The sequence below is a fragment of the Leucoraja erinacea genome, unplaced genomic scaffold (assembly GCF_028641065.1).
Source record: "Leucoraja erinacea ecotype New England unplaced genomic scaffold, Leri_hhj_1 Leri_903S, whole genome shotgun sequence".
NCBI classification, from domain to species: Eukaryota; Metazoa; Chordata; class Chondrichthyes; order Rajiformes; family Rajidae; genus Leucoraja; species Leucoraja erinaceus.
Genome location: NW_026576843.1, coordinates 7,409 through 19,995, shown reverse-complemented (window position 1 = coordinate 19,995; position 12,587 = coordinate 7,409). Strand labels below are relative to the sequence as shown.

The following is a 12,587-nucleotide window of genomic DNA, read 5'->3' as shown; positions in this document are numbered from 1 at the left end:
TATGTATCAGTTTTGGATCAGGATATTAAAAGGGCATTTAGAAGCAAGGAAACAGTAGTGAGTGTATACCTTGATATTGAGAAGGCATATGATTCTTTGTGGAAGGAGGGATTAATGATTAAAATTTTTGACTTGGGAGTCGGGGGACGAATGTTCAACTGGATTAAGGATTTTTTATTGAATAGAACAATACAAGTAATGGTTGGAAGTGTCAGCTCAGAGACTAGAAATAGAGAATGGAACCCCGCAGGGAAGTGTTATCAGTCCAGTTTTATTTAATATCATGATAAACGACATATTTTGTAAATTAGAGAGAGGATTTGGTCTGTCTTTGTTTGCAGATGACGGGGCCATCTGGAAAAGAGGTCATAATGTAGAGTTTGTTTTAAAACAGATTCAAACAAGAGGACATGACTTCAGAATTAAGGGACAGAAGTTTAGGGGTAACATGAGGGGGAACTTCTTTACTCGGAGAGTGGTAGCGGTGTGGAATGAGCTTCCAGTGGAAGTGGTGGAGGCAGGTTCGTTGGTATCATTTAAAAATAAATTGGATAGGCATATGGATGAGAAGGGAATGGAGGGTTATGATATGAGTGCAGGCAGGTGGGACTAAGGGGAAAAAAAGTTGTTCGGCACGGACTTGTAGGGCCGAGATGGCCTGTTTCCGTGCTGTAATTGTTATATGGTTATATGGTTAAAGAGTGTTAGTGTCTGTAGAGGAATGGGGGAACACATGGGGCTTTAAAATCTCTGCCTCTAAGACTAAATATATGGTATTTGGTTTTAAAAGAAAGTTACATAAGTTAGGGCTGTATATGTATGGGTCTCTATTGGAGAAGGTAAAGGTTTTTAAGTTTTTGGGTGTTTGGTTTGAAGAGCGTATGACTTGGGCTGTGCATGTGGGTAAAATTGTGTTGAAGTGTGAAAAAGTTCTGAATGTTATGAGAAGTCTGGTTGGGTGTGAGTGGGGGGGGGGCAACAGGGAGACAATGCTGCTAATTTATCAGGCCATGATCAGATCTTCTCTTGACTATGGGTGTTTTGTGTATGGGTCTGCATCTAAAACTGTTCTGGCTGGGCTAGATGTGTTGCAGGCAAAGGCTTTGAGGCCTTGCTATGGAGCCTTCAGGACTTCCCCAGTCCCTGCCCTTTGTTGGAATGGGAGAAATGCCCTTATGGTTAAGGTGCATTAAGCTAGGGCTACATTACTGGGCTAAACTTTGTGGGTGTAATGATACCTTCCCAGCAAGGTGTTTGTTGCAAGAGGTTGATGATGGTAACAAATATAACACATTTTTTGAAATTATAAATCAGGCTAGGAAGCTGGGTTTGGAACAAGGGGGTATTATAGAGCATACAATAAGGTTACCTGTGCCCTATTGGGTTCTTCCTGAACTGTTTATTGAGCTTGCTTTTCTTCAGGAAAAATATAAGCGCGAGGTAACTCCAAAAATAGTGGAATATCTTAATTCAATCAGTGAGAGCACTTTGATTGTTTTTACAGATGGATCTAAAGATCCAGTTAGTGGGAGAGCTGGGTTTGGAGTGTATGTGGAGCAGCTTGGGTTGAAGATTGGCCGGCACATTTCTGATGGAAGCTCTGTTCTCACGACTGAATTAATGGCAATTCAATGGGCTCTATGGTGGATTGAGGAAGCCAGTTTTAGAGAAGTCATTATCTGTTCTGATTCTGCAGCTGCTCTTGAAACTTTAAGAGTAGGGAAATCTAAAGCTCGTCCTGACATTCTAAATGAAATCTTGAGTGTGTTTTCTAGAATTGGGTTTGCATGTAACATCACTTTTTGCTGGGTTCCCGGGCATGCTGGGGTGAGGGGGAATGAGCAGGTGGACCTCATAGCAAAGGAGAGTTTAAGAAGAGAAGTAGATATCCATGTATCATTGGGGAGAGTGGAACTGAGAGAAATAATTAAAGAGGGCTTAACAAAAGAATGGCAGAGAGGATGGGAAATGGAAGTCGGGGGTAGACACTACTTTTCTATACAATCTGAAGTTAGGAAAATATGTTTCTGTACATCTCTGTCCCGTAGGGACTCAGTTAAACTGTGCAGATTGAGGTTGGGACACTGTGGGTTAAATGAGTATTTGTGCATTGTAGGGAAACATGTTTCTGGCTTGTGTGAATGTGGGAGTAATGAGACAGTTAAGCATGTTTTCCTAGAATGTAAATAGTACAGGGTAGAAAGAAAAGTATTGTTTGTTAGACTGACAGGACTTGGAGTTGAGGCTTTTACTGTTTCATCTTTGTTTGGACACAGTGAGAATCATCAACTGATATCCAGGGCTGTTCTTCAATTCCTGCAAGTTACAGGACTGTATGTAAGAATTTAGTTCAAACTTTGACCTGTGGAGGGCAGTAATAGGCTTAGCAGCGTCTACACTGCCTGAATCCTATAAGAAGCAGTTTTACATTAACCCACCGAGCCTGTGGTGACTAGCAGTCATTCTTGCAGGTGTGATTTTGAATTCTGGATATTTTGAGAATTGCAAAGTTTTTATTTTTCGAATACCCTGAAATTTTTTTAATTAAATTCTGAATTTTTAAAGATTCCTAAGTTTCAAACAAAATTCTGAAATTTTAAATTCTGAACTTAAAAAGAAAATTCTGAATTTTTAAATTCTGAACTTTTAAAGTAAATTCTGAAATTTTAATAGTTTGAAATTCTGAAGTTTAAAATGCATTTGTTTAAAACAAAAAGCTTTATTTCACTGGTTTTAACATTTTAAATTCTGAAGTTTGAAAAAAAACAAATTCATTTGTTTAAAAAAAAAAAAAAAAAAAACGTCATTAGTTTTAGCATTTTAAATTCAGAACTTTTAAATTCTGAAGTTTGAAACAAAAAGATCATTCCTTTAAAACAAAAAAAAGAGGAAGTCAAAAAAGGCTTGAAAGCTGCTCTGAACCGGACCGGCTGAGTGCCCCCCACCCCATGAACTGTCTCCCTCGGATGGTCACGTCACACATCAACCCGGCACAGACACATTTGCACCTTAGACTCTTTTGACTGTTTTATTGTTTTACTGCTCTTTTTATAAATCATGTTTCTCGGGGTATCTAAATGTAAATTTTATTAGCTGTTTAAGTTATGACTATCGGATGGAAGCTGCAAACCTAATCTCGTTGTGCAATGACAATAAAATATTACTATTATTATGAGTTTTATGTCTTGACTTTAAAGGAGTCGATGGAGGGGGCAGTTGTGGTGGGAGGAGGGATGCTGTTCCACAGTCTGGGAGCTGCAACCGCAAAAGCGCGGTCGACATTAGTTGTGACATTTTAAATTCGGAAGTTTGGAGAAAAATAATTTCATTTGTTTAAAACACCAAAAAAATAATGAATTAGTTTTAACACTTTTAATTCTGAAGTTTCAAATTCTGAAGATTTTTTTTAAAATTTCAATCGTTTAAATCACCACAAAACATATTCATAAATTTTAACATTTTTAAAGCCTGGAGGTTTAAAATGTGTTTAGTAATCGCTAGTTTTCACGTGTGCATGAGTTCTAGTCTACATACTCGCTGATACCACAGATTCACAACTCTCTGGGTGAAAATGTTTTTCCTCATCTCAGTCCTAAATGGCCTCCCCCTTATTCTTAAACTGATGTTTTCTGGTGTAAACACTCCTTGTTAGTGTTGCAATTTGCACCACTTACCCTGCAAGCAGATTTCAATCAAACCAATTGTGTAAATTATCTGCAAACTCTCTCGATCCCATTCAATCTCGTTCCTTCCTGTCTCCTGAATGGCAGTGCTGGTTCGAAGGGCCGAATGGCCTACTCCTGCACCTATTGTCTATTGCTTTGTCTCTGCTCTGGAACAGCTAAAGGGTGGACTTGGCTGGACTCAAATCCCCGTGGAACCAGAGATGGGGGTATGACTTGGGCCTAAGGAGCAGGGTTTCAAAATATCACTCATTCCTTCCCTCCAGAGATCGTGCCAGAGTTACTCCAGTAATTTGTGTCCATCCTTAAAGGACTCTTGGATCTTGTTGGCAGCTGGAGAGACATTCAATGTGATCATGGCTGATCATCCACAATCAGTACCCCATCCTGCCTTCTCCTCATATCCCCAGACTCTGCTATCTTTAAGAGCCCTATCTAGCTCTCTCTTGAAAGTATCCAGAGAACCGGCCTCCACTGAGGCAGATAATTCCACAGACTCACAACTCCCTGTGTGAAAAAGTGTTTCCTCACATCCGTTCTAAATGGCTTACTCCTTATTCTTAAACTGTGTGACCCCTTTGTTCTGGACTATACAACTGCAGAAGGACCTCTGTACCATACTGAAATCCTCTTGTTATGAAGGCCAACATTCCATTAGCTTTCTTCAATGCCTGCTGTACCTGCATGCCAACTTTCAGTGACCGGTGTACAAGGACACCCAGGTCTCGCTGTACCTCCCCCTTACCTAACCTAACCTGACTTATGAATGAATAGCCTCTGAGAATGTAGGATGAATTATTATTTTTTGCACAGTTCCTGTATTCTATATATTGATTACTTGAATAAAGTCTATTTTGATATTTTTTTTAAAGATAACTCTCCCCTCAGGTCTCTGTTACAAAGGGACATCACGACAGGCTGGGTGAAGAAGATTTGAACGATACCCTAGAATATCTACCTGACAACATCCAGGCCGATCGCCCCTCTGTCTCCGAATCCAACCCGTGAATCTCTGTCGGTGAATCCCGTATCAGCGGAATAATCCTTTGCCGATTTGTCATCACGTTTGGTAAATTAATTAAAAAATCAGTTGGTGAAATCTATCTTTTTTTGGTTTTGAAGCCTTCAATTTTCCAGATCTGAGACCGAGTCCCTTTCCCCCCCCCCCCCCCCCCCCCCCCACCTGGAGGCCAGTTAAAGCTGGGGGTATTGTGTTGGTATCATGGTAGTTGACGTTTATACATCGACGAGACCAAACGTAGACTGGGCAATCGCTTCCCCCAACACCTCCGTTCGGTTTGCAATAACCAACCTGATCTCCCGGTGGCTCAGCACTTCTACTCCCCCTCCCATTCCGTATCTGACCTTTCTGTCCTGGGTCTCCTCCATGGCCAGAGTGAGTCCCACCGCAAATTGGAGGAGCAGCACCTCATATTTCGCTTGGGTAGTTTACACCCCAGCGGTATGAACATTGACTTCTCCAATTTCAGGTAATCCCTGCTTTCTCCCTCCTTCCACTCCCCTTCCCAGCTCTCCCACAGTCCACTGTCTCCGCCTCTTCCTTTCCTCTTCCCCTCTCCCCCCCCCCCCCCCCCCCCACATCAGTCTGAAGAAGGGTCTCGACCTGAAACGTGAATAGACAATAGGTGCAGGAGGAGGCCATTCGGCCCTTCGAGCCAGCACCGCCATTCAATGTGATCATGGCTGATCATCCCCAATCAGTACCCCGTTCCTGCCTTCTCCCCATATCCCCTGACTCCGCTGTTTTTAAGAGCCCTGTCTAGCTCTCTCTTGAACGTATCCAGAGAACCGGCCTCCACCACCCTCTGAGGCAGAGAATTCCACACTCACCACTCTCTGTAAGGACAAGCCCAAACGCTCCATTCTCTCAGCATATGACAGTCCCGCCATCCTGGGAATTAACCTGGTGAACCTACACCATTTTGCTACCCACAGAGCCCAAGCGGAATCAAGGAATATGCGGAGAAGGCAGGAACGGGGTACTGATTGTGGATGATCAGCCATGATCACATTGAATGGCGGTGCTGGCTCGATGGGCCGAATGGCCTGCTCCTGCACCTATTGTCTATTGTGACTATAAACACAACTAAACCAGGCAACAGCAACAAGTCAAACACAATCACATCAACCAGCCAACAGTTTACAATAGACAACAGTGGCAGGCAGCAATGTTGGGAGAGAGAAGCAAGTGGTTACTACACATTCCCCTGTATGAGGCATCGCGTGGAGATAGGGCGGGGAGAGAAACGGGAAGGAGGGAGAGAGAGAGAGAGAGAGAGAGAGGGGAGAGAGAGAAAAGAGCGAGAGAGCAAAGAGAGAGGCGTTTTCTTTTTATGTAAAAACCCACTTGAGAACCATGGGCAATTTTTAAATTTTACAGCCGATTTGTCACTTCTGAAACTATTTAGATGAAAAAGGAATCAAGAAAAAATACGAATAATGCCTTACTGTTGATGAAATGCAGCGAGCAAACGCGATAATTCCCAATATTTTAAATCTCGATATCTGCACGACCAATGTTCGCCAAGTACTCTGGCTGTTTTTGTCCCTTCAGCTCTCGCTTCTATCTACCGTGATTTCAGCTTGTTAAAAAGGGCTGCAGCCACTTTACAGCCGCATTGGGGGGACTCACCGTGGAGTAGACGTGCGTTCAATGTTATACGCAGCTCAGAGAGCCGTGACCTTCTCGCTTCCTTGCCTGGCAGAGACTGAATGAGGCACGACACTTCCTGGTTTTATAATCCCTCCCCCTGCCACCAGCGGGGGCAGCAGAGAGAATGGGGAATTTTGTAAAAACATTAATATCTCTCCCATGTTTCATCGACCGACAAAATCCTCCGCACCTTTTAACTGAGTGACTGCACTGTCAGACCACGAGCTGCCTGGCCTCAGTGACTGAGCTGCCTGGCCTCAGTGACTGAGCTGCCTGGCCTCAGTCGCTGAGCTGCCAGCCCAAGAATCCATTCAGCCCACAATGTCCATACTAGCCCTCTGGAAACCAGACTCTTGGAATTGGTGGAGAAGTGGAATATTGCGTTGGGTGACCAGCCCTCCCGTGTGATGCTCGGACCCAACGGGTCCCACTTAGTCTAGTTAGGGATATTTTTTACATTTACCAAGCCAATTTTTTACATTTATCAAGCCTTGGAGTGTGGGAGGATACCGAGATCTTAGAGAATACCTATGAGATCACGGAGAAAACATGCAAACTCCATACAGACAGCACCCGTAGTCAGGATTGAACCCAGGCCTCGGGCAGCAATTCGCTGTAAGGTAGCAACTCTACCACTGCGCCACCGTGACGGTCACGTGACCGCCCATATTCAGCAGCTCCATGTCACAGAAAATACTTTGAACCAGGAAGTGGAGATAAAATGGCTTCGAAACACCAGGTCGAGAGTTGGACCGACGAGGCAGTTTGTCCCATCTGCCTGGATTTCTTCACCGATCCGGTGATACTGGAGTGCGGGCACAACTTCTGCTGCTCCTGTATCACACAGAGTTGGGACAGGGAGGGGAGAAACTCCTGCCCGGAATGTAGAGCGTTGTTTACAGACCGCACCCTCAAAGTAAATTGGGCCTTGGCGAGACTGTCTGAGAAAGCTCGAGCACTGAGCATGAATCTCAAAGGGAAGGAAAATAAACTTCAGTGCGAGAAACATCAAGAAGAACTGAAGCTGTTTTGTGAAACGGATAAGAAACTGATCTGTGTGATTTGTGTAGCTGGGCGGGAACACAAGTCTCACAGCTTCATGCCGGTTAAAGAAGCTGTTGAAATCTACAAGGTAAAACAAAATGAACTTCGATCACTTCATAGTGTAATTTTTTTTTTATTGTCTGACATATTCTCTTATCTGAAACCCAACCCCAGGAACAGGTGAAATCTTCTTTCAAATCTCTCACAGAAAAGAAATTAGCGATCGAGAAAATGGAGCATAAACAGAAAGAGAGGATTTCTGGAGTTCAGGTGAGGCTTTGTACTATCGATTTCATTATTTTGTGTAGTTTTGATCCCAGTGATGCCTGTAATAATGGGCACCTCTATAGAGCTCAGTAGTCGAGGACACGAGATCTTGGGAGCGTTTGGGCAGCCAAGGACTTCACTCACTGGAGCGCAGGAGTCTGAAGAATGATCTATGATATCACGAAACAAAATGTTAGGGTGAATACTCAGTCTTCTACCCTGAATGGGGCATTGAGCATGCGGGGGCATAGGTTTAAGGTGGGAGGGAACAGATGAACATTAAGGGCAACTTTGATCGTGGGTATATGGAACGAGCTGCCAGGGGAGGTTGTTGATTCAGGTACCATAACAATATTTAAAAGATATTTGAACAATTTCGTGGAGAGAAGATTTTAGCACCATGTGACCAAATGCAGACAAGTGGAAATAGCGCAGATGGGACGTGTTGGTCGGTATCTAACCCCCTTTGCTCTATGACTCTATGAAGTCAGTCATTCTAAATGTTGCTGCTGTCTGCTAGTTCTGGTGACCTGGTTCTGTCCAGTGAGTGTTAATGGACACGTGAAATGGAATAGGTTGCAGGGAATTGTACTGGGGAAATGGGAATGAGGTGCTTGTACATTACGTTCATCAAATATTTCAGAATTATCAAGACGAGCCCTTGAATTGACAAGGTAATGAAAACTATGGATTAAATACAGGTAAATGGGATTAGTGTAGATACGTACAGAGCCCAGCATAGACATGTTGGGCCGAAGGGCCTATTTCTGCACTTCAGGACTAGAGATTCAGTTGCCAAATGTCACCTTCCATGTCCTGAAGAAACACAGCAGAGTGACATAATATATTGATTCTCATCTCTCATCTGACAGGAAGAGTCACGCAACCTTCAGATACAGACCACATCCCAGTTTGCTGAACTGCACCAGATTCTCACTGAGAAAGAGCAGCGCGCACTCGGAGATATCCGGGAAGATGAGGCGAAGATTGTAAAAACAATGGAGAAAAATCTTCAAGAGATACAAAAGAATTTAAATTCCATTCAGGAGGAACTCTCAAGGTTACAGGAACAGATAGACCACAAGGACGGCGTGATATTTCTGAAGGTGAGGGGTTACACTACAGTTTGGTGAAGTGGAAGTGCATAGTCTCAAAGTGACAGGTTACAATTTCAGAAATAAATGCTGCATTTACCAGTAATTCAGTACTGGGTCAATGTTCCATCTGCTCCATCTACTCACTACATCCGACAATAATGCCCCAAATTCCAGGAGTCCTTGTGTATTTATCCCACTTCAACTTCAATTTATCTGCAATATTGTCTTCAGGCCACCCTGTTAGTTCCACATTCAGTTTACAGCATTTCTTGTGAAATTTATTAAATGCCATCTTATATTTCAGCTTTAATTTTTAGTATCCCCAAAAGTAGTGATAATATTTCCAACCCCCACCCATTTAAATCCGCCACTGATCTTAAAATATTCCATCCCATTATCTCTGACACCTTCTCCAGATTAAATCCCACGACCTGCCCGGTCTTACTCGTAAATTACATACTCGCAGTTATTTTCATCCACATTCCTAATGCTTTCCCCCGTGTTCGATGTCTCTATGACAATATCCACTTTCTGTCTGTGTGACAGCGGCAAAGAGTTGGGAAATGGGAATTATCAGAGGGTTTTTTGTTGCAATTTGGTGAAATGCCCGCTGTCAGGATCATGATCCATCTCAGTCTATTGAGATTTGTATTTTATTTATTTCAGGAGGAAGCTGGTCGCAAGAGCAGGTAGGACATGCTTTTGACTGAAACAATGTATGTTTTTATAGTACAGCTTAAAACAGCTAATGCTCAGTTTCTAAGCAGCTGTTAAATATTTGCAGGATTAGTGATGAAACCAAAACAATATCGGTGGTAGATGGCGCGTTGCCCAGTGAAAACTATGATCGCACCTTTTTCTACAACACGGTATTGAAAGAAACATCTGATCTCACCAAACGAGGTAAAACTAATACCTTTCCCATTGTTTTAGTTTAAGACATCTTTATGCAATATTTATACGTGAAGATTAATGGACTCTGGAGGAAGCATCACAGAGACAGAGAGTGAAGTTTGTTTGCACTTGAACAAATCCTTGCTCCTGGGAGAATGGGTCTGTTGTGCTGGGTGAAATTGCGTAGACTAGGCCTGTGTACTCGAAAGTTCAGGTGTATTAGAGGAGATCTCAGTGAAAGTCCTTACAGGACTTCAGTGGGCTGGAAGCAGGGAGGATGTTTCCCCTGTCTGAGGGGTCTGGAGTCAGCAGAAACCCTCTCAGAATGTGGGCTGAACCATTTAGGACAGAGACAAGGAGACATTACTACACACAGAGACTGGGCAACCTTTGGAATTCCCTGCACACCCGGTGGCTGTGGATAATCAGTCAGTCAGTGTTCTTGGAGCCAGAGAGCCATGGTTGTACATTACAGAGTCAGGCCCTTCAGCCCATCACATTCTTGTCCACCTTTTTTCCCAGCCACACAAATCCCATTTGCCCACATTAGAACCATATTATTCTACACCTCGTTTGTTAAATTGCGATGCCTCTTACATGTAGTGATTACATCTGATTCCACCACCTCCTCTGGCAAAATATTCCAGGTATTTACAACCCTTTGTGTGAAGAAAACTGTGTCCTCCAGTAATGATATACCTGCATGACAATAAGGTTTAGATGATCGAGCCTATATCCTGCTGCAGACTTTGACAGACTTCTTTGGTATCCACAACATTACCTGTTCTCCACAAACACCTCCTACATTCACATCAAACCCATGAAAACATAAAATAAACAGCAAAGGTTGCAGCCCCGATCTCTGCTGCACACCATCAGTCCCAGACCTCCATGCAGCAAAATCATCCTTCTACCTCCAACCACCAAGCCAATTGTGAGTCCATTTTACCAACTCGTCTTGGATCCCACCTGCATTCGATTTCTGGAAATCTTACATGCAAAACGTTGTCAAGTCCCCCAGTGAAGTTCATATATTGTTTCACAATCAGATCAGAATGTTCTTGGTTGTACAGACGCATCAAATCCACGCTCCATTATAGAAAGCAAGTAAACAGTAGCAGATGGCCTCGCCTGTCCAGTCCACTCCCGTTCAGTATGATCACGGCAACTCAACCCCACATCCCTACATCCTCTATAACCACCTCTAATTACCACTCACATCCGTCTCCTCATCTTCCAATCTGCCTCCCCTTCGCCATCTACTGGCAAGATATTTGAATACCCGCCTTATTTCTCCATCCTCACCCGCAATCTCTCGTTCACCCTCATTTTACGGATTCGTTTTCCCCGTCCGCACGTCCCCGCCCCCTCCCGTTCCCGATAACCCGCTGAATTCCCCCTCTCCTCCCCGGTTGACAAACTCCTAGAATGATGTCTGTTGTCCACCCGATGTGGTTGTGGGTGAAACCCCGGGCAAGGTGTCAGTTGTCCGCCGCCTGTGCCCGGGTCTCCCCCCGACCCCCGGGGACTCTCTGATTCTCTGCTTCTCCCCCCAGTCTCCGTCACCCTGGATGTGGAAACAGCGCATGCGGGGCTCAAGGTGTCTAAGGATCGGAAGAGGGTGAAATACACCGGGACCGAGAGGCGTCTCCCTGACACCGGGAAGAGGTTTACATACTGGGAGTGTGTGCTGGGATCGGAGGGATTCACATCGGGGAGACATTACTGGAAGGTGGAGGTGGCGGGGAGTCGGCGCTGGAGTCTGGGAGTCGCCGCAGAGTCTGTGGAGAGGAAGAGACGGGTCGCACTGATCCCGGAGACTGGATTCTGGAGCATCAGGCGGCAGGATGACGAGTTGAATGCATTCAACTCCCCTCCATCCCTTCTCCCCGCCCGTCCCATCCCCGGGAGGGTGGGAGTTTATCTCAGTTACGAGTCCGGGACAGTTTCATTTTACGACGCGGACACCAAGTCCCATCTCCACACCTTCACTGGGAATAAATTCACGGAGAAACTTTATCCTTACTTCAGCACTTGGGATGGAAACTGGCTGAGAATCTGCTCCGGTTCCGCTCCGGGTGTGTAAAAGTGTCGGGTCCCGGGACCGGCGTCAGGAGCGGGGCTCAGGGGCTGTGGGGCAGAAACCCGATGGACAACAGGTCGGCGCTGAACAAACAGCTCCCATTTAATCCCCAAATTCCTCGTCGTGAAACAAACCCCAGTGAGCGCAGAAATAAAACCAGCGGGAATGTAAATGTGGGAAGAGTGAAATAAACAGCAACTGAAATCAGAGCTGTCTGTCTGTCTGTCGATCCGTTCATTTTAATGCGTTAACCGCGTCCGGCAACGGAACAGAAATACTGTTGTGTATTTGATACTTAGAACTGGCTTTTAATAACACTCAGACACGGGAGTAAAACTAACAAACTTCTTAATTCCAGGACACCACCTTGAGTCTCCCCTGCGCATAAGTACCATTGCGCAAGACATCAAATATGTTAATTACATTACATACCTAACACTCCCCCCCCCTTTAACTTGGAGGCAGGTAAAACCAAAGATCTTAGAGCAGAGCAAGATGGGTTACTCTCACGCAAATGCGTAGTACGCTCATGGGCAGATTCATGGGTGATTATAGGACCCATTTTAGCAACCAGCCCCCGCTGTCTTGTTCCGCCATCTTGCTTCCAGCGGGGAGAGGGAGTGCGTGGCCCGGGGCAGCGGGGAGAGGGAATGTGGGGCCCGGGGAGAGGGAGTGTGGGGCCCGGGGAGAGGGAGTTGGTACTATTATAGCTGCCAATCTCATTGCCTTGTAGAGACGGTTTACTCTAAATTTACATTGTAAATGCTGCTTGTATTAGCCGTTGCTGACTTCTGTTTGTACCGGATCTCTCTCCATACCTTCATATCCCCTGAATGCAGCTTGAA

At 44.7% G+C, this 12,587-nt stretch overlaps 1 protein-coding gene across 1 annotated transcript; it reads left to right on the top strand.

Moving 5' to 3' along the window:
• Positions 1 to 6,660: 6,660 nt before the first annotated feature.
• LOC129695015 (zinc-binding protein A33-like) lies at positions 6,661 to 12,009 on the top strand. The gene is made up of 6 exons (XM_055631775.1): positions 6,661 to 7,489; positions 7,576 to 7,671; positions 8,541 to 8,774; positions 9,432 to 9,454; positions 9,550 to 9,668; positions 11,216 to 12,009. Exons 1-6 carry the CDS (start codon positions 7,079 to 7,081, stop codon positions 11,743 to 11,745), a joined length of 1,413 nt encoding a protein of 470 aa, XP_055487750.1. The 5' UTR covers positions 6,661 to 7,078; the 3' UTR covers positions 11,746 to 12,009.
• Positions 12,010 to 12,587: the final 578 nt, after the last annotated feature.